Genomic DNA, 22,015 nt, shown 5'->3' on the forward strand with positions numbered 1-22,015 from the left:
GGTCTGCATCATGTTAAAAATGTAATATCAGAGAAGACTCCATGTCTGTGGAAGCCTGGGGCCCAGCACTGGTTCTTTTTGTAGTCCTGGTTTTCAAGTGGAAATGTCTTTTATCTCTGCCACCATCTTATTATGCTGGACTTATTCCATGCATGGATGAAATGTGTTAAAAAAAACAACAACTAAAAAAAACACTTTACTGATTTTTTTTAAATTCTGCAACAGCCTTCAGGTCCAGCAGGGCAATGTGTGTGCAATGTGTGTTCTCCACTGTGAGGGTTAATGGGGTAAAGGATTTCAACTGTGTGCTTCCCTTAAGAGAAACTCACTGCGCTCCAGATAAAGGCTCGGGGAAGGTGATGGAGCTGAGAGACGATGTAGAATAATAGAGAGGGGAAAAAAAAACCACTTCAATCTGTGCAATCTTTTTTAGAGGCAAGCTTTGAGTCAGGGACATTGTGACATCAGCAGGAAACAGCTGAACACAACAATGTACAGTGACATTACCAATGTGAGTCATCTGCTCACGCTGCCTTCATGTCATAGCATACGGACCGTAAATACAAGCACCCGAGTGGGGAAAACACATCAGCCTCCTCCTTGTGTTTAAGAAATGGGGAGTTTTTGACGACAACTTTATTTCCCAATTTTGGGGAAAATTTTGCTCAGTTGTCAACAATTGGATGCAAAAATGTCTGCAATAGTGGGTAGATAAACAGCAGCATTGACACTATTACAATCAATTCATCTAATAATACAGGAGCTACATGGCTTACACAGTTCCTTTTTTTTACCAGATTTAACGCTATAAGAAAGGGGAAAGAGAAATATGTTACGCAAATAAAAACAATTTAGGCTACTGTTACATAATAATTTGAATAATGCATTAATACTGAAATAAATAATGAAATATTTAGCTTAAAGTAATAGATAAATGGGTCAAGACATAGATATGGATAAATGGTTGAACTAGCCTCTGCCACAGTATTCCGTATTCCAACAAACCTTAACATTAACAGTTCAATTGTGTGTTCAATGTAATAATAGAATTCAAATGAATTCAAATGAATACAACATTTGGAAAACGACAGGTGGTGTCGATGAAGCGGTACTTCACAGTACTGTGGAGGTACGTTAGCCAAAAAAAAAAAGGTTGGAAGCTGGTTTGGAGCATCGGGTACACTCTGCAAAACTTAACATGTAGTCTATTGGCATCTATTTAAAAAGAAAACATCCTAATTTAAACCCGAAGGTTGCAGTCTCCCAAGAGGACGGACCTAAAATAAGCCTCGCTGACATAATCTCCTATCAGTGTCCCCTTTTCTTGGAAGATAAATTGGTCCTCTGTCTTGGAACCTAAGAGAAGAGATAAGGTGCGAACAGTTATTGGGCAGCAGGCGAGCTTTTACATGGTTTAACTTTTGTGCTCGCTCATTCGCTGCTTGAGGGAGCGTGTTGTTTTTGCCAATGTGAAGGTGACACTTTGTGCTTTCCCACATCCCTACAGTCCCAGCCTGTGAACACAGACCAGGCCGGGGTTAACGGGAGATCTGGAGGAGTGAAGCAGAGCATGTTTAATGGAGGACCGGAGTTTGGTGTCTTCACGATCGTGGCTTTACACTAAAACCAGGCTCTGACTGCAACTTTACAATTCAGTGTTTGCATGCGAGGCAATGGTTGTTATTGGCATACTGGCTGTGTGCAGCTATTAGAGTAAAGACAGTTATTTATATAGGCTTTCAGTAAGAAATGGTATCGTGAAAGAGCAATTAATGTAATGTTAGAAATTCCCTCGAGGTCTGTTTAAATTGGTCTCAGGGGAATGAAATAAGTTTATTTTTAACAATTTTGCCGATGGCAGAACAACCCAAACATACCCATTCCCATGCATGTTTTATTTTCGTGTGTGTTTGCATTTGAGCACATTTGTGTGTTTGAAATGCGTTCTGTGTGTCTGTATTATATATAACGTGGCTAAGTGACAGACAATCTCAGTGGAACTGTTCGATGTCAATGAGACTGAGTCCTGGAGGACCTTCTGTATGCCGTGTCATGCCTCAATGTGTGCGCGTGTGTGTGTGTGTGTGTGTGTGTGTGTGAGGGGGGGGGGGGGGGGGTGTCTATGTCTGTGACCGCAAGTGCATAACACTTTCTCACACCGTCTCCCTGGGGTGCCGTTTCCTCCACCAGCGGGCCAGGGGTTTCCATGTGTGACAATGATTACGTCCACTTCAGCCATAAAAAGCAGGAGAACCCAGATAACTGTAACACACAGAGGAACCCCCCCTCCCCCCTCACCCACCCCCCCACATCTCCAGACCCTGATTAAATATGATGGCAGGATTTGCTCCGCTCAGCACAGCCTTAGCTAAAAACAGGCACACGTAAAACAACTTGAGGGAATTGAGGCCCTCCAACTGCTGGTGGACAGCTCAGACCGAGTTGACTGGAATTCTATATGAAATGCATTTTTCTGAAAGTGAAGTGGGGTCAGCTGTAACATCTCAGGACACCCAATCAGTGTGAGATGTAGTCATGTCGGAGCGATATAACAAGAAGAACAGCTTGGCCCTGGAGCAGAGGTCAGCGATGTCCATCTACATGGCTCAAACACACACACACACACACACACACACACACACACACCCATGCAGACACATACTTCTCTCTCTCAGATCCGCTGTCTTCTCAGCCTTTAATAACCCTGTCCAATTCCTGCGCTTCCTCATGACCTGCTTCATGCTACCAACATTCCTTTCAAAGCTGTCCTAATGATAATACTCCGGCACCTTTTACAGTTGAATTACATACCATACCTTTAAGGAACAAAGCCAAAATAATACCGGGTAATTTCATGTAATTATCTGTTCTTTTGAACCTTTCACAGAGAGCTCTTATTTTCCCAAAGCCTCAGTTTTGAGCAAGAAGATAACTGATGTACTGAAGCATCAAATACAACCATAACACCGCTTCCCAAATTTTGAAATATTTATATAAAACTTAACTAGATGCTAAAGCTTTATTATCACCCATAATGCTGTTGTCTCTGACTTAATTAGCTTAAAAATATGTCCAGCTGTAAAAGCTATGCTAGTCACAATAGCTTGTGTCAAGAAATGACGCACATCAGTGCACATCTTGTCAGCAAAATGTTTAATTATTTCAGAAACGGTTCAGTGACATCTGGTGTGATTGAGTTGAAGTTGATGATTGTACGGTTGCCCTTGCACCCAACAGGAGTCTCCGTATGTGATGCTGAAGAAGAACCACGAGCAGCTTGTGGGAAATGACAAGTACGAGGGCTACATAGTCGAGCTGGCTGCAGAGATAGCCAAACATGTGAGCTACCAGTACAAACTGAAGGTTGTCTCAGACGGTAAATATGGAGCCAAAGATCCGGAGATCAAGATGTGGAACGGCATGGTGGGAGAACTGGTGTATGGGGTGAGTGGACAAAACGTTTTGTTGGATTATTAAATTATTATTATTAAACGGACTTGCATTTCGATAGCGCCCTTTCTAGTCTTACGACCACTGAAAGCGCCTTACACTACATTTCGACATGCACCCGTTGTGTGTCTGCCATACAAGGTGCAACCTACCCATTAGGATCCAAACTAATGCTCATTCTCACACACACACACACACTTAGGAAGCAATTTGTGGTTCATTGTCTTTCCTACACTACAACATGCCCTCTGGAGGAGACTGGGATCGGACCGCTGATCTTCCAATTAGTGGACAATCAGCTCTACCTCCTGAGTTACAGCAGGCAGCTATTAATCACCATTTAAAGCTGAAAAATAGATATAGACCAGTTAAACACGCCAAAACCAATACATTAATGTGAAGATTCATTCTAGCTTTATTTTAGTAGTCTGCCTCCATCTTTTTGCATTATCTAAAGAGAGAACACGTCACCCAGTCGAAACACTGAAAAAAACAACGTTTTACCTTGTATTTCAGTCGATGTCCATCGATTTACGATGCCACATGATGTATCAGCCATAGATGTCATGAATGATTCAGGTTCTGTTTGTTCGATGGCCCCTAGTTAAAGGGAGGTGGTGGTGGGGTTCAGACAGTTCATAAAACCGAGTTTAGTTTAAAAAAAAGATGAAATAAAATAGAGGGAGATAAAAAGTAGACCTACAGTATGAAGATGTGGAAGTATATTTCATCAATCATGGTATGCTAATATGAAATTTGCTTTGAAGGCACAAATATTACATAACCAATTCAACGTTACTTCTAGTATAAACCACGGCCACTTCTGGTCCTCTACCCGAATAAAGAGAGAGATTTAGTTGGTTGAACAGATAATGCCATCTCAATACACCTCTATTAGCATGCTAATATTTGCGAATTAGCACCAAAGAGAAAATATAGCTGAGGCCCACTGAACGAACGCCGTTCCTAAAGCTATGCTGCTAGCTAGTAGTAGTGGCACAACAGGTGTTTTCATAAAGACAATCCTGTGCTTTTCCCATTCACAAACACACATTGTAGAACATAAAAGACAGATTAATGCTGCTTAATAACTGCCTCTGTGTGCCCCCCCCCCCTCCAGAAAGCAGACGTGGCCGTGGCTCCTCTGACCATCACCCTAGTTCGTGAAGAAGTGATCGACTTCTCAAAGCCCTTCATGTCCCTGGGCATCTCCATTATGATCAAGAAACCCACCAAATCCAAGCCCGGCGTGTTTTCATTCCTGGACCCGCTGGCTTACGAGATCTGGATGTGCATCGTGTTCGCCTACATTGGCGTCAGCGTCGTCCTGTTCCTCGTCAGTCGATTCAGCCCGTATGAGTGGCACGCCGAGGACTACGAGGAGGGAGGCGAGCCGCAGACTCCCACCCAAGCGTCGGCCTCCAATGGGGTGCAACAGGGCCAGACGCAACAGAACACCAACCAGCAGAGTCTTGAGCAGAGCAATGAGTTTGGCATTTTCAACTCCCTTTGGTTCTCGCTGGGGGCCTTCATGCAGCAGGGCTGCGACATCTCACCACGGTAAGAAACTCAGGCCGCAAATTCTGATGCGTTGCCTCCACGGCGCTTTGAGTCCCTGCTTTTGTTTGCTGGCGCACAAAGAGACACTAAGCGCCACCTACGTACAATATATTTCTCTCTGCCACGCCAACGCTGTGACGCACTCTGTTGCTTTATGTTCAACTCAGTTGGGCTTTGTTTATTGAGATTCTGTTCTTCTGCCAGTCACTTGTCATACAGAGCGGCGATAAAAGTTTGATGGAGAGCAGCAGAGGGAGTTTATGATCAGGTCATGTTGTGCTTTCATTATCCTGTTCCCAGATACTTCCCGTGGTGCTGTAAACATGCCATGAACTGCTAGGACTATACAAACTTGTTGTGGGTAGCTCCCCAAGGTTTTCAAAATGTCTTCTCCGTCAGTCTATCGCACTGCGTATCGAAACTGTGGGTGAAGGTACGTGTTATACCCTTTAGAGGTTGTTATTAAGGATCCCAGTGTGAGTATTGAGTGGTATGTGTCGGCTTCCTCTCAAGTGCTCTCATGAGCTACGGTACGAAACCATTCTCAAAAGGTCACCAATTAAAAATCTCATTAAGTGTCTGAAATTAGAGATACTGAGGTCGACTCTCTGAGCTTTCCAGAGGGACCAGCAGGAGGAGATGAGATAATGTCAGTGTCATCGCTGGTAGCTCTGAACCAGCAGAGACAGGTTAGGTCACGGATAGACACAGAGCTTCTTGTCTCTTTAAACTTTAAACTACATCCATTATGTATAGGTGCAATGTGGTGGTGCACGTATGCATAATACATCTGTACCATGGGGAATTTTTTAAGCGGGCTTGGATGATCTGCTTTTCTGAGATATCCGTCTCTAGGATTTCTGTCTCCGCCAAGAAACAATGGAGGTAAATGGAATTTGTTTTTGTGGTGCTGACAAGATTGAAAATTATTTTTAATAATTCAGTAGCCACGTCTGTGTCCAGAAACAATGCGCGGTTACCCTGAATAACAACAGACAAGCTTTATATCTATTCTAATGAAATAGTCTTTATGAAGAAAGTTAAAAAAGTAGTTCCAATGAAAACTCTTCACAGTAACAGCTTCTCTATGTCATTTTTCAACGCTGCGAGCGCCACATGTGAAGTATCGTTCGCCTCTATTTTTATCCGGGAATAACTCCGAGATGGATATCTGGAAGCCTGAGCAAGTAAAATCAGAAATATCTGCATGGTTAGATACCATTAGAGGAAGGTTTTCTTGTATTTTGGGTGTCCCTTTCTCTGCATCTTCCAAGCTGATCAGTGACCGACAACCGTGAGATGTGTTGTGTCGCGGGGCGCCCTGCTCTGACTGTGATTTATTTATGTAGAGAGGCGTTACTGAGAAATAGCTGCAGTGCTCAGTCGACCCTCTCTGATTGAGCGGCTGAAGGTTAAAGAAATTACGGCAATGTGTAACGGTCCATTCTCATCTTGACTGCCATCTCGTGACATTTACAAAATGTATTTCCACGTGGCTCTTACCTTCCGCAAATATCAAAAGGGAAGAAAATATCCGCACCTCCGGGCCTTGTGAGCTGCAGGTGCTCAGCAGTACATGATGTAGGTACCCGGGTCCCTACTCACACGGGCCCTCACCTGACATTTACCCATTTTCTGCCCGGAGACTCCGCTGTTGCTCCGTGCAGGATGCAGCCCATTGTCTGAGCGTTCTTTTCTTACAGCCAGCAAATGCATCTTCAATAACTATTGATTTCCTTGTGCGCCCCAGAGAGAGAGAGAGAGAGAGAGAGAGAGAGAGAGAGAGAGAGAGAGAGAGAGAGAGAGAGAGAGAGAGAGAGAGAGAGAGAGAGAGAGAGAGAGAGAGAGAGAGAGAATGTGACCAGGCATCCGCAAATTGTCCGTTCCCTGCGGTCTCTTTTTGTGTTCTCTTCTCGTGTGTATTTATGCATATCGCTCTGTATGTGTGCTTGACCACACATGGGTTCACGCATATTTGCACAGCATTTGCATTTACTTTGCTTGGGGGGGGGGGGAGAGCAAGCTCTATTGATTCAAGACGTTTTACTGATTGTTCATGAGGACAAAACTGATTGTTTCGTCGTTCTTCTGCCGATGCCGCCTTTGACTGCAAATTTACCAGATGTGAGACATATTGTATCTCATCTCCGCCTGTAAAAAAAAAAAACTGAAACAACACTATTGGCCTGAAGTTCCATTTACCTACTGATGAAGAGAGAAGGGACATAGTAGCAGCAATACAATTGTTGCGTTGGGTTTTGTTTGCCTGGTTGCAGGAACAATTCGGTGCTTTTGTATGTTCTCTTTGAAATAGGTTTCAGGTAGAACAGAAGATTTCCTTTGTGTCATCGGGGAGGGTGACAGCTTTAGGGACTCCTATCCTCCAAGGACTTGAATCAAATGTCTTCCGTTCCTTACAGTGTCCTTCCAAGGTGACTCTGACTGTCCCTTTTCCGTGTCTTGGGAGTCAGTATGGCAGCATTAAAAAAAGAAAAAGAAAAAGCGTTTACAATGTGCAGCAGTCCACGGTGTCTGGTTGGTGTCTTGAAAAACCAACACAGTGAATGTTTCACCCCACTGAATGCTGCCCTGAAGGAAACATCTTCCCCTTGAATATTTGGGTGACCTAGTTGCTCTAGTTAGCACAGCCCGTATTCACACGCGGAGGTGCGTGTTGATGTGTCTCCTGAAGCGTTATGAGCTCCTGCTGGATTTAAAAGGACATGTAATGCTGTTGCGTGTGTTTTGTCAGATCAAAGCAATGGTACTTGTAACCCTCACATATTCTGTTGTCGGGGTTTCACATGAACTCGGGGTACCATTGAATTTTGGCTATTGGGATTTGAGAGTTTTTTTATATCCAGAGAGGCTTTTGTGAGAACATATTTCTTCTTGTATGCATGTGAGCGTGTGCTCATTTCTTTAGATTTAATTTTAGCCGTAACTAATTTCACCTTTGTTTATGCACTTTAAAAAAAAATCCATTTCCAAGTTAGTAATTAGCTGTATCACTATGGTATCAGGTGTGTTTTAATAATGCCTAGTTCTATGTATTTGTTGGTTATTTCTTGTCTTTGATGTCTTTAATTTATTGGATTGTTATTTTACTGTGAACTCAAAGAAAGAAACACAAAACAATAAATAGGATTGCGTTTCTTTACACAGTAACAATAGATTCTTAGAAAAGAAGAAGTATCTTGTGGAAGAAGTATTCAGAATATTAAGTAAAAGCAGCAATGCCACTCAATAAAAAATCAAGTCCTGTATCCAAAATTGTACCTCGGTAAAAGTACAGAAGTATTAGCAAATAATCTACTTGGGTATCCAAAGTACAAGTACTCATAATGCAGAATTATAGATTACTATAACATGATTTATGATTGATTAATGTTTAAGCAGTAGCTGGTCACGTTAGTTGATCATATGTGTTGATGAAAAGTATCAGCTTTCTAATAAATGTATTTGAGTAAAAAGAACAATATTTCCCTCTGAAATGTAATGAGGAAGAAGTATAAACATCTCAAACTTCAGTCTTTGGATAAACAGTTACTTTTCTGTGAAACCCCAACGTGTATCTGTTCGTTGATGCTGATGGTGACCGGGTAGGATAGGTAGCATCTGTAGACTATGTTAAACTAAACAATAGGTGAGGTGACTTTCTGTGTCTGTGTGCTGTGTTCATTAACAGCAGCAGCTGGTTAGCTCGTTGTTGTGGTTCCAGCTAATAGGAGCTAGCTGGCTAAATTTGCTAGCACTTGTCGAGCTTCCTGAGAGGCTGCGGGCACGTGATTGGCTAAAAGATGAGGGGCCCGTGTCTTATGAGCCGTTATGAAATAAAAAACAATACAAAAAGTATCACTTTTGAATAAAACGTGACATCATAAAAAACAAAAACAAATCTAAAATGTTATAATTACGTAACACATTATCGGTCCATTTAGATATTTATACTCACTTCTCATCTGATTATTGATTTCATATCTATTTCCTTTCTTTATGAATACTTTGTGCCTCAATACCTTTAACCACTGATCATCTATTATTGTGGTATTGTAATAAAATATTGACCAACAAAAACATGAAAAATACATTCTGCCTGCTCTGAATCTGCTGACATTTCTGAGCAGGTGCTTGTAAACCCTCCCGTCGCTGAGCCTTTGTCACTGATAGGTGAGAACAGAATGTACTGGAGGTGCATTCAGCTCGGAGGTATAGCAGCTCAAAGGGCCTCGCTCCTAACGCTTCTCCATTTAATCAGAGACAAAAGGCCAAGGAACAACACTGACGATCCACTCTGTCCTGGATTAATCAGCAGGCGTGTTTAATTTCCCTGTCTGCCTGTATCCGTGTGTGTGTGTGTGCGTGTGTGTGTGTGTGTGAGCTAGTTCTATTAAAAGCAAGCACTTATTGCATTTTCTTTGTCTGCTGCTGCTTCACAGTATCTGCTTGGACCGGTCTGAAGGTATCTCAAGGTTCCTTGGCAGCTCTGTGTGTGTGTGTGTGTGTGTGTGTGTGTGTGTGTGTGTGTGTGTGTGTGTGTGTGTGTGTGTGTGTGTGTGTGTGTGTGTGTGTGTGTGTGTGTGTGTGTGTGTGTGTGTGTGTGTGTGTGTGTGTGTGTGCGTGCGTGCGTGTGCTCATTTAATGTGTGTGTCTGTGTGTACATGCTTGTAGGCATGGATTACACATTGATGAGACGCATTAATGTGTACAGTACTTAAGTGTGTGTGTATTAGCCCCCCCTTGCTCCCCCTGCTATTTATTCTCTGTGAGACCTTGTTTACTGTGCTCTTTCTAAATGTCAGCACTGTCAGTCAGGCCCTCCCATAAGCCCCAGTCCGTGCTGCCGGGCCCTCCTTTTGTTTATCTCTGTCGACAGGTGGACTCTGAGAATGATCCCCCCCCCCCCCCCTTCTATCATTCCTTTCCTCTCGTCTGCTCTGCTTTCCATCCTTCCATCCTCTCTCTGCCTCTTCCAGTTAAGAATTGATCATTGGTGGCACGCAGTATGTGCTTTTGTTTGACTGTAGGCAGCGATCGTTTCATGCAAATTCTTTTCCAAACTCTGAAAACAGTTGAAAAGTATACTGGTGGAATGCTTTCACCGTGAAGCCGCTGCAGGACAAAGGGTGGCGTAAATCCAGGTGTGGTAAACATTGCAAGTGAGGAATTTACTGTCATACAGCACCAACAAATCCAAGGCACGAGGGAGCAAATGAGAAAACAGCTTCCTTTGTGTAAGCAGCAGTATAGACGTTCATCAGGACCTGTATCGTACTCCACCTTGTGGATTGTCAACTCATCTCTCCAGCTTTCATGTGTGACGCTTGCTGGGTGAGAGCTGTTGGCAGGAGGAGAACTTGACTAAAAGGGCGTTGGGTCACGATGTTCCTCCCGTGGATGTGTTTTGAGATGTTTCTGTCTGTGTCTGATGTGTGTGTGTGTGTGTGTGTGTGTGTGTGTGTGTGTGCGTCAAGGTGTGTGTATGTGTGTCTGTGTGTGTGTCTGATGTCCCCGTGAAGCAGCCTCCTCTCCTCAGCGCCTGTGTTGCTCTCGTTACACGATTGTAGACTGAAATAAATCAGCTTTGTTACTCACACCCCTGCCTGCCACAACAGCAATTTCTCAGCCGGGCGGTCAGAATCATTCAATAATGGATCGAGTACATGGTGTGTTGTTGTAACCCGGAGAGGGTCAGTATTTCTCAAACAACAAGCATGGTGATGCTTGTTGTTTATTGTTTGTCAACATTGGCTTTCTCAACGGCTCCTGCTTGCTGCTGCAATAGTTGACAATTATGATAATTGAACTTAATAAAGAAGACATCAGAATGTTCACGGTGGGAGCGTATCTGTCTCAACCAAGTTTCCAATCCTCTTCAACTTGATATTCATCGTGCGCCCAAAGGGCATGGAAACCGGTGGCTGGCTGAATAGTGTCAAATCTAAAAAAATGTTGACTTGTAAGACACTGCTGGTACTATTGTAATCCATTTTATTTTTGCACATCTCTCTTGTTGATGCTGTATGCGGTTTTGTGTTTATTTCAGGATGCTCACCTTGTTGCACAGCAGATGTTTCTCTTCCTTTTACATAGCACACTGTACTTTACATACCTCTGTACATCACGATCCATGCATCTGTACTGCAGCCAAACCCTGCTTTACAAAGTTATAAATGTCGTGTTGTCAGGTTTGTTGTGTGATCAAATGTAAACGGCTGTTCAGTTGCTCATCAAGCCCTCTGGGAGGCGCCAAGACAATTTTGTTGTGATCAAGGGAATTATTGATATTATTGTATAATCTATCACTTTGCGTTGTTGTCGTTATTGCACCGTGTTACAAGCCAGGGAGTTACATAACTGTAGTGTTAGTGAGTTGCTGTCAAAGCAGTTGGGGGGGGAAGACTTGATAGGAGGGGATGATTTATTCATAAAGAGATGGTTCAGCTTAGTTCACGGCATCGCTTATGTTTTATTTATCTGGAGATTGCATGAAGGCAACTTTTGATCATACATGCATGCGTGCTCGCTAGCAGAAACTAGCGAGACACACACACGTAGTACAGCCCCAGAGGATCTCACTGGGGTATCACACTTTGTACACAGACAAAGACACCACCATGCACTCAGAGGCGCACACTCCGTCACATCTGCATTAAAAGACACGGTCACACAGAGGCACACGTGTTTCCAGCGGCAGAGAAGGTGTTTGCTGTAATCAACCTGTGTCCGCGTATGAACGTCTTCCCCTGCAACCATGAATTATACACCAGGCCTGAGAGGCCACATGGGAAATCTACCTGGACCAACGTAAACTATTGCCAATAGTTTGTGTGCTGTGATGCTTAGAGGCTGATCAGTCAGCTCTGTGTTTGCTACCCTGTGAATTGCAAGGAGCCCTAACGAGAGCTTTCACTCCGCCAGAGCAATTCCATCCCACTATAGGGGTGGTTGCCCTTATAGAGAGAAAGACAGGCAGAGGGAGGGAGGAGGAGGGAGATGACTAAAGTCTCTCTCAGCTCAGCGCTACTGTTTGGAGTGCAGAGTGTGCTGCCATGGCAACCGTAAAGAGACACAGATTTTGTCTTCTTTTTGTCAGAGCGGTGCAGCTTCAAGTGGTCCGTGAAACCGCAGTTGAGGGCACATGCATGTCATCTCTTTGTGTTCATATACATACAAATGAAATGCATTGTGAGTCCTTTTGACATGCGTGTTGATGGTATTGATTTGCAGTGAACAGTTGTGATGCATCTGTGTTTGGAGTCCTGTTTTCTGGCTGGAGTGACTAAGGCTGCGCGTGGGCGCATTGGAGCGAGCTGCTCGCACAGCTCGCCAGCGCTGACTTATCTCAGTTTACATGAGACTGAGACCGCATCCATGATATCACTCAGCGACCGCGTGTCCAGCCGCGGATACGGTGATTACAGCCATATCTCAATCGTATCGATTCTTCTTACATCGACGCTCGAAGCGGCGTGGGGGCTAAATCGTTGTGTTTTCTTTAATGCACCACCCCTCAAGCGAGCCGCTCTGTATGTTGCGACGCAGCACTTAACTCTGTTGCTTCTTAATAGGAACAAACATGCATTCAACAATTACATAGCATTTGAATGATAATGCCTTTTGTCAAATTTTTCCATTGCGTACTTGAATGTGAATAATTACCAGCTTTTGGTGAGGTTGCTGCAGGCTGGTAACAACATTATCATAATATTCTCTTTTTAACTCAATGGCATGGTAATTCTGACCTTTAGAGGGAGGGAGAGAGAGAGGGGGGTAGAGAGAGAGAGACGTTTTAATAAATCATTTTTTTTTTTTGCTCCCTGCTTAAAGCTTGCATGTTGGTTTGGCCTTGAAGATGAAAGCCCTCTGAAAATATACAATCTGACAATCGCGCGGCTATCAAAACAAGCGCAACCAAGCAAACACAAATCAGAAGTAAACCAACTACTTTGCAGCAACACTGGCCATACCACATTATCATCCCCTTAGAGCAGGGGTCGGGAACCTTTTTGACTCAGAGAGCCATGAAAGCAAAATATTTGGAAATTTATTTCAGTGAGAGCCATATAATATATTTTAAGACTGAATTCAACTAAATGTGAGTATAATAAGCCTCTGAATTTATTGTTTTTAATAATGTTGTTGTAATACTCACAATTAATGCGACTTCTGCGACTTCTGCCGCTTTACATTCGACCGTTTCATCGATGCAATTTTGTCATTGCAAATTAAGCACACCGCAGAACCTGCTCTCTCCACAAAGGCAAATTCTTCAGTCCATTCGTCCTGAAATGTACGATACTCCTCATCCTTTTTTCTTTTCGCCATCTTCTTCGTCGAAGGGTTAGCTTTGAGCTAACGACCGAGAACACTGAGTCAAAAGGGGGCGTTTACCTGTTTACCCAGCAACGGCCAACGTCAGCTATTATCATCCAATAAAAATAATGGACAATTGCTCCTGCAGCCAACTGCAGCCCTGAACAGGACATGAGCAGTGGAAAATCGATGGATGGATTAAAACAAGTGATAATATTTTATGTTTTATCTGAAAAGCCGAAATCTGCGAGCCAGATGCAATCATCAAAAGAGCCACACCTGGCTCGCGAGCCATAGGTTCCCGACCCCTGCCTTAGAGCATCATTTAGCAATATCCAGACAGAGAGAGGCCGCATTTAGTGGTGGAAAGACACTGTAAGCGTCAGATAACTGTATTTTCCAAAAGTGTCTTGTTGTCTGGGGCCCGGTGTGCACTAAAAGCATCGTGTGTTGCACATCAAACCAATTTGGCGTGTCTGCTCAGAGCTTAGTTCAATTTTGAAGTCGCAGCGGAGGACCAGAATTGCCCTTTTGTGTGTGGTTTCAAGAACCGCGGTGACCTATATGCCAGCAGAGTTACATAAAAAGGTAATCTCGTTCATAAATACTTTATTGTGGTTAATTATCCAGACATGCCCACATTATTATGCATGTTTTTATCGGGCTGTTTTTTCGCTGAGGAGGCTCTGGGGAATCGAGAGCTTAATAAAACTTTTAGCAACTCATAACATTTACAAGCAGCTCAGGCATAGTTGAGGAAATGCTAATTAACAGAAGCCCTGCGATACAAGTCAGCAAATTGAAAGGGATGTTGAACTATTAGCATGCAGCTGAGATGTATGGGCAAAATTAAGAGTACAATAACTCGTGTTTTTGATGATACACATTAGCTCCAAATCACGTGCAGTGTGCAGAAAAAAAATCATGAGACACGTTGCAGTAATTTCTTCAGACATGATGAAGCAGCAGCCTAACATTCTCTCTCAACAAAAACAAATTACGTAATCCTAATGGTTTGCCTCAATTATGAAATTATCACAGCCTTTACAGATTCACAAAGAATGCATAGCGGCTGCCGATAGCACCGTGAACTTCATGGTCCGATTCACAAAAGATAGCACAAACCATATTTTGCAGCTGAGTGCAATTTCCATCCATCCATCCATTTTCCTCCGCTTATCCGGGGTCGGGTCGCGGTGGCAGCAGGCCAAGCAGGCTGACCCAGACCTCCCTCTCACCGGCAACATGTTCCAGCTCATTCTGGGGGATCCCGAGGCGTTCCCAGGCCAGCTGGGAGATGTAATGTTCTGTTCTGGGTCTTCCCCAGGGTCTCTTCCCAGTTGGACGTGCCTGGAAAACCTCCAGTGGGAGGCGTCCAGGAGGCATCCTAATTAGATGCCCGAACCACCTCAGCTGACTCCTTTCGACGCGAAGGAGTAGCGGCTCGACTCCAAGCTCCCTCCTGATAACCGAGCTCCTGACCCTATCTCTAAGGCTGAGCCCGGCCACCCTACGGAGGAAGCTCATTTCGGCCGCTTGTAGCCACGACCTTGTCCTTTCGGTCACGACCCAGAGTTCGTGACCATAGGTGAGGGTAGGAACGTAGACCGAGTGGTAAATTGAGAGCTTTGCCTTCCGGCTCAGCTCCCTCTTCACCAAGACGGTCCCGTGCAGCGCCTGCTTTACTGCTGCAGCCGCACCGATCCGCCTGTCGATCTCCCGCTCCATCTTACCCTCACTCGTGAACAAGACCCCGAGATACTTAAACTCCTTCGCTTGAGGTAGGCACTCCGTCCCCACCTGGAGGGAGCAATCCACCGGTTTCCGGCAGAGAACCATGGCCTCAGATTTGGAGGTGCTAACTCTCATCCCCGCCACTTCACACTCGGCTGCAAACCGCCCCAGTGAATGCTGGAGGTCATGATCCGAGGAGGCTAACAGGACCACATCATCTGCAAACAGCAGAGAGGCGATCCCGAGACCCCCGAACCTGACGTTCTCCGCCCCGAGGCTGCGCCTAGATATCCTGTCCGTGAAAGTCACGAACAGGACCGGTGACAAAGGGCAGCCCTGGCGGAGGCCAACACCCACCGGGAACGTGTCTGACTTATTACCGAGAATGTGGACACAGCTCCTACTGCAGTCGTACAGAGACCGGATCGCCCGTTGTAACGGGTCCGGCACCCCATACTCCCGCAGCACCCCCCACAAGAACCCCCGAGGGACCCGGTCGAAAGCCTTCTCCAAGTCCACAAAGCACATGTAGACTGGTTGGGCAAACTCCCAGAACCCCTCCAGTAGTCTTGCGAGGGTAAAGAGATGGTCCACTGTTCCACGGCCGGGACGGAATCCGCACTGCTCCTCTTGAATCCGAGGTTTCGACAAGCGGTCGGAGCCTCCTTTCCAGCACCCTGGCATAAGCCTTCTCCGGGAGGCTGAGTAGTGTGATACCCCGGTGATTCGAGCACACTCTCCGGTCCCCCTTTTTGAAGATGGGAACCACCACCCCGGTCTGCCATTCCATGGGCACTGATCCCGACCCCCATGCGACATTGAAGAGGCGTGTCAGCCAGGACAGCCCAACTATGTCCAGCGCTTTCAGCATCTCAGGGCGGATCTCATCCACGCCAGGCGCCTTGCCACCAAGGAGCTTTTTAACTACCTCAGCGACCTCTGCCAGGGATATGGGTGAGCCTCCCCCTAGGTCCTCAGGCGCTGCCTCCTCTGCAGAGGACAGGTTGGTCGGGTTTAGGAGTTCCTCAAAGTGCTCTTTCCACCGCCCGATGATGTCCCCCGTCCGGGTTAGCAGTCCCCCCCCCCCCCCCCCCCTGCTGAGAACAGCCTGGGGTAAGCCCTGCTTTCCCTTCCTGAGCCGTCGGATGGTTTGCCAGAACCTCCTTGAGGCCAACCGAAAGTCCTTCTCCATGGCCTCCCCGAACTCCTCCCATGCCCGAGTTTTAGCATTCGCGACCACCGCAGCTGCAGCCCTTCTGGCCTGCCGGTACCTGTCAGCTGCTTCAGGAGACCCCTGGGCCAACCAGGCCTTGAAGGTCTCCTTCTTCAGCTTGACGGCTTCCCTCACCTCCGGTGTCCACCACCGGGTTCTCGGGTTGCCGCCACGACAGGCACCAATGACCTTCCGGCCACAGCTCCTAGCGGCCGCGTCCACAATAGAGCCTTTGAACATGGTCCATTCGGATTCCGTGTCCCCAACCTCCCTCGGGATGTGTGAGAAGTTCTTCCGGAGGTGGGAGTTAAAGACCTCCCGGACAGGGTCCTCCGCCAGATGGTCCCAGTTCACCCTCACTACATGTTTGGGCTTGCCGGGTCTTTCCAACCGGTTCCCCTGCCATCTGATCCAACTCACCACCAGGTGGTGATCAGTTGACAGCTCTGCTCCTCTCTTCACCCGAGTGTCCAAGACATACGGCCGCAAATCAAATGATACGATTACAAAGTCGATCATTGATCTCCGGCCTAAGGTGTTCTGGTACCAGGTACACTTATAACATAGTGTTCGTTATGGCCAAACCGTGGCAAGCACAGAAGTTCAATTTCGGAGTGCAATTTCCTCTGATTGCAATTACCTACTGTATGTGGCAAAGTATAAATGTTGCCTTTGTGCCTATAACTCAGTATGCAGAACAATGGCAGAGAGGAGACAGCATGACTCCCAGCTAACCTAAAAATGGATCAAAGAGCTGGAGCGTTGATGGAGTTGAGGGGGGACCGATGAATAAGCTCTAAGCTACCAAACTAGCTACGGCTAACAAGCTAGTCTATTGCTAGCGGGCTAACGTTGAACCTGTGGACTTGTTGCTCCTGGTTGCCGGTTGGTTCGAGTGCTAACATTTTCTCCTCTTGCTTTTTATCTCACGCCCAGAATCCATAGTCAATTGTAGCTCCGGTGTCCTTTGCGTCTCTTTTTTTCTTGGCGGTTTAAAATTTGTTGACACCCTTGATGATTAGCTACAGTTAAAAAGGGGTATTTTTCAATCAGATAGCACTTTCAAAAACACATCCCAACCTATGGGATGATGCTTAGATTTATGAATGGATGTTAAATGTTTCATCATATCCATCATGTGGGAGCCCTCAACACTGGAATCCCCGTACACACATTCACTGGCCTTGTTCCAGCCACTCGCTTCTTTTGAGGCTTACGCATTATATATTTTTCTGAAAACAAGGATTAACTTTGCTGAGTCCTTCGTTAAAGATGACATTTTCTTCCTCTTGCCTTGTATCCTGTTCCTCCATCAGGTGCCCCAGACACCTGAAGGAAAGGTCAGGGAAATGGATCATTTCTCTTGTTTCAACTTCCTTTTGTTTGAAGATTAAGGTATCTTTGTAGGAGCAGGTTGTATTTTTTATTTATTTTTCCTTTTTGATTCAGAATCTCTGTCACTTTTTCATCTACACCATTTTATGTTTTTAAAAAAATATATTTTCAGAACTTCCTAGTGAGGTTAAGTCAGCTAAAAACATGACGCTCATATTTCTGGTGTCCATCCTGTGTAAATATTTTTACAATTACAGGATGGTCATTAGCTTTAAAGAATAATGTTGTCCAGAATCACCAAGTGTGATTTTCCAGATGGAAATAGATGATGATCTTCAAAGGAAGCAGGCAGTCCTTTGTAACAATTTATTCTTTTATTCATTATTTTGTAATCCAGCACATATGGTTTGAAAGGAAGGATAAGGCCATACAAAATCCATCACATACTCAAAGTTTTCTAGTACTTGCTTTACAAAATAAGTTTTCCCACTAAACTGGGCCCAACCATCAGACAAGAAAAAGGTCCACGGAGCCCAGGATAATTAGGTTCTTGTATTTCACCAAAGGATACAGTGCGACAGTGTAGTGAGAGTCGCCTTTTGTCATACACCACTTTGAATGTTTTCTGAACTCATTTGTTTTTCAGAAAGATCCCCTTTTTAAAACTTAGGCTGACCCAATGAATGTTTTGTATTCACAATTACTGTACCTCAGATATGTGTACCTCAGATTTACAGTACACACCCTAGCTCCGTACAATGAGGCTGAGGCTACATTGATGATTTGGAATGTTGCTGTAACCTTTTTTACGAATGGTCACGAACAAATTAACATCGATAAATGATTAAATGTTTAATTCGGTAGCAGTGCGACTGACTTTGGTAAGGGGTCTAAAATTTGTTTGGCTTTATGGACGTCATTGAAGGAGACATCCTCTTAATCAGTCTCACCTGCTGTAATTTGAATTTTACACGCTTTTCATCCGTGAGATTTTTACGCATTAAATGAGGCAATTTAATAGCAAAACACTTCTTACCAAAAGTGAACTTTGGTTGGCAAGATATTTAGCAGTCATTTAAACGTTTTTTTTCCAATATTCAACACAGCCTCGAGGGTTTCGGACAAGTTGATTAACCAATTCTAAAGGACCGTCTGTTGCAATGGAGTCGATCCAAGAGGTTCTGAAAACTTGAATCGTCAGCGATTAATATATGGAAAAGGGTGTTATTTTTAACCTTTGACCTCTCAAGTCCATCTGAATTACATCCCCGCGCCGTGCGTGTGAAAACGCTCTTTCTGTCATATTACTTATTTGTGTGCTGACGTCTGCCTCAGCATAACCTTCAGAGCGAGGGAAGTTCTCCTGTATCAGCACCATTAGAAGAAGAGCGCTTTGTGACATTCGGATCTTGTTGCGAGGAACCTGTCTAGTTTAGACCTTGACCTACAACCTAAAAGTTCAGTTTCTAAAGACTGATCTAATTGTGAGGCGTGCGGTTCTTGTGGAATTCTCTCCAAGAGTGTTCACAGCTCGGATCTACATTTTGTGAGAGCCCCAGTTGTTTCCAAAAGTTCAGTGTCTAAAGCCCGATTTTAAATCAGAAATTGCATTTAATAGTGAGGTAGGCAGTTCTTGTACCGATAAATCGTCGTTATCCATACTCTCTCATAGTGCACATGGGAGGGAGAGAAAGAGAGAGAGAGAAAGAAAGAAAGAAAGAGACAAAGTAAATTTCAATACAACATTGTGAGTAAATTCAGTAAAATAATAGTACAATTAAAAAAACTCACTGTGCCTTAAAAAGATCTGATCCTATGGGAGGTAAAGGATGTAAAGGATGATGAAGAGGAGGACCGTGAAGACGGTCCTCCTCTTCATCATCCTTTACATGAAGGAAATCCCCTCGAGGTCTCGAAAGCAACGAGGGAGGCTCCTGGTCTTCGGCCCCCCCATAGACGGGGGTGTCCAAGTCAAATTTGTTGTCAGAAATAATAAAACATTCTTAAATGAATAAACTTATTAAAATATGAATATAACATATAACCTTCCTTCAGAAATTGTATTAAAAAAAAGACTAAAATAAGACCTTACCAGCCATGGCTTGTCTTTCCTCTAACAGATCAACCAATTTGATGTAGGAGCGCTCAACATGCCTTATTTATTGCAGAGAAAAACAGAGAAAACCAACTTTTCTCAGCATTAGTTCTTTTCTTTTGAGAAGAATGTCTCAGAGGGATGCTTTTTTTTGGAGATGCTTGTAATCGGGGGATGCGGCATATTCACAATGCATATGAAAAAACTGAGGGGCCCTGGACATCGTCAAAGACCTGCGTGAACCATATGATCTTAATGAAAGAAGAATTGACTGCAAGACAATGCCGGTATAGAGGCCCAGAAAGGCAGATTTTTAGTTTGAGGTTCAGTCAGAGCTACTTTTTAGAACATTTTTACAATTGCCTGTATATACTATGAAGCATTTAGTGGCCAGTTAGCCGACTGCGACAGTCCCACTCAGGGAGCGACGCTGAGTCAGCCAGATTGCTGATGGAACCATAAGAGATTTTGTCTCTGCTGGTTTAATCTTCTATCTTATTGCCACGTGGTACATCAGCATACATTTAACCATTGCTGGCGGATACTATATGGCATTTAGTGACAGTTTACTGACAGAGTGGGAGAGATCGTGGGAAAGGGGTGTGGTTGAAATTGAACCGGAATCAGGGAGTTAAGGTGCATTCCACCCTCTGTGGGTTTCTTTTTGTCTTGAAACCCTTTTTTGAATTCGCTCCTCGCTGTGCACACATATTCTAAAGATGACTCTGATGAATGGTGGGTAGCCCTTGACTTTTTGACTAACTATTCTTATTGTGAAGATATAACTGATATGCCCAGCAATGCAGAATAACAAAATGTACTTAGACACTTGTTTATTTGGCTGAACCGCCACAGAAGGTCTTTGTGTGAGGGCACATAAAGATACACACAGTCTCACTTTGTCTGCTGTGATCTTGGTGTGTTGATTAGTGGATGCTCTCTGATGTGGTCTTGATATAAATAACGCTCCGTTTTTTAAATTTGTTTTTTTTATTCATATCTCAGGCATCATTCTCACATCGTTCTTCTCACGTGAGCTGTGGTTGCTAGGACATTTCCTGCCACAGCAGCGGCCAATTAGTCAGCACTTACGCACGAACACCTAAGACGCTGAATGCACTGCGTCTATATGTGTGTGTGTGTATGCCTATCTGTCTTTCTGCTTCTATGGATGCTTTTCTTTGTGCTTGCAGGCTCCACTTTGCCAGCCTGTCACTCTCATTCTGTCTTTTCTATCTCGTCCATCCAGTCGAGATATCGGGGGTGGCTGTGCCCAGTCGTTAAGAACGCACAGCTGTCTGGCTAATTTTTAAGAAGCGGAAAAAAAAAAAAGCAGTGTAGCAGAAAACTCCTTTTCCGTCCCTGATTTGTCTTAGAATCACTTTATAATTGGAGACCATTTTCTTTCTCATTTAAACCTCTGTAATTCCTAATCCATTGTAATGTGGCTATTACTGGCTCATTTTTTACACTTGCTAAAGTCGTTAGTCATTGCTAATTACCATATCGAATAGAGGAGGCCAGCCGGGGGAATTCTAATGAGAGAGTTTAGTGCCTCTCAAGCAGTTGTGGGTGGAGATCATATAGCAGAGGATGAAGATCCGGATCTGACATGCTGTAGAGAGAGAGAGATGGTCCAATTCGTTTTGCTGCCCATCGTAGCAAATGAAGGAGAGGTGGACTCTCATACATGTGAGCTCATGACCATGCACTACTCATAGTGGCAGTAATACTGTTCGTATACAACATGCTCACACACTCTTTGCTAGGGTTGGATTTGGATTCCAAGTAGGGGAGAAAAACCTGGAATCATTAAAGCTGCTGTAATAAGCATTTAACAACTGATCAAATGACGTGTGGACGTGAAAGCGCTCACACGCTCTGACAGCCCAGCAGATAATAATCTCCTGACTCTGCAGTTTCCCTCAGCTCTACACTGCTTCATCGTCTGTCAGCTCATTCCACACCCGTTTTCTTCCATAGCACCAATTTCAATGATTCACTGTTGTAGACGCCCCCTCATACTGTGAAAATCTCACTCGTTCTACTAAGAGAACAGGGGTTACATAAGTAACTTTAAGCTTTCAGCAAACCGTACTTCACTACTTTCTTAGCACCAAAACGGCCGGCAGTCAGAGTTAGCGGCAAGCTGGTGAACACAGAGGAGCGTTTAGCATCAGCCAGAAGAGGAGTGACACTTCCACGGTGACTCCTTTGCTGTTGCGTTTGCTGGATGTTTGCTAACACTTGCTAATGCCTTGATAATATGTCAACGTACGATAGTTAAATGTCTGCTATGTAAACCTAAATGG

At 44.4% G+C, this 22,015-nt stretch overlaps 1 protein-coding gene across 4 annotated transcripts in view; it reads left to right on the forward strand.

Moving 5' to 3' along the window:
- gria1a (glutamate receptor, ionotropic, AMPA 1a) overlaps positions 1-22,015 on the forward strand; it is a 66,380-nt gene that overhangs the window by 29,789 nt on the left and 14,576 nt on the right. For 3 of the 4 annotated variants that reach the window (XM_076103820.1, XM_076103821.1, XM_076103822.1), the window contains 3 exons: positions 3,238-3,444; positions 4,571-4,863; positions 4,933-5,010. In XM_076103820.1, coding sequence (XP_075959935.1) covers positions 3,238-3,444; positions 4,571-4,863; positions 4,933-5,010 — 578 coding nt within the window. Of the gene's footprint in view, positions 1-3,237; positions 3,445-4,570; positions 5,011-22,015 lie in introns of all 4 variants that reach the window. The other variant, XM_076103819.1, reaches the window with a different exon arrangement.

Source organism: Anarhichas minor, unplaced genomic scaffold (assembly GCF_050575085.1).
Source record: "Anarhichas minor isolate MPS153535 unplaced genomic scaffold, ASM5057508v1 ptg000028l, whole genome shotgun sequence".
NCBI classification, from domain to species: Eukaryota; Metazoa; Chordata; class Actinopteri; order Perciformes; family Anarhichadidae; genus Anarhichas; species Anarhichas minor.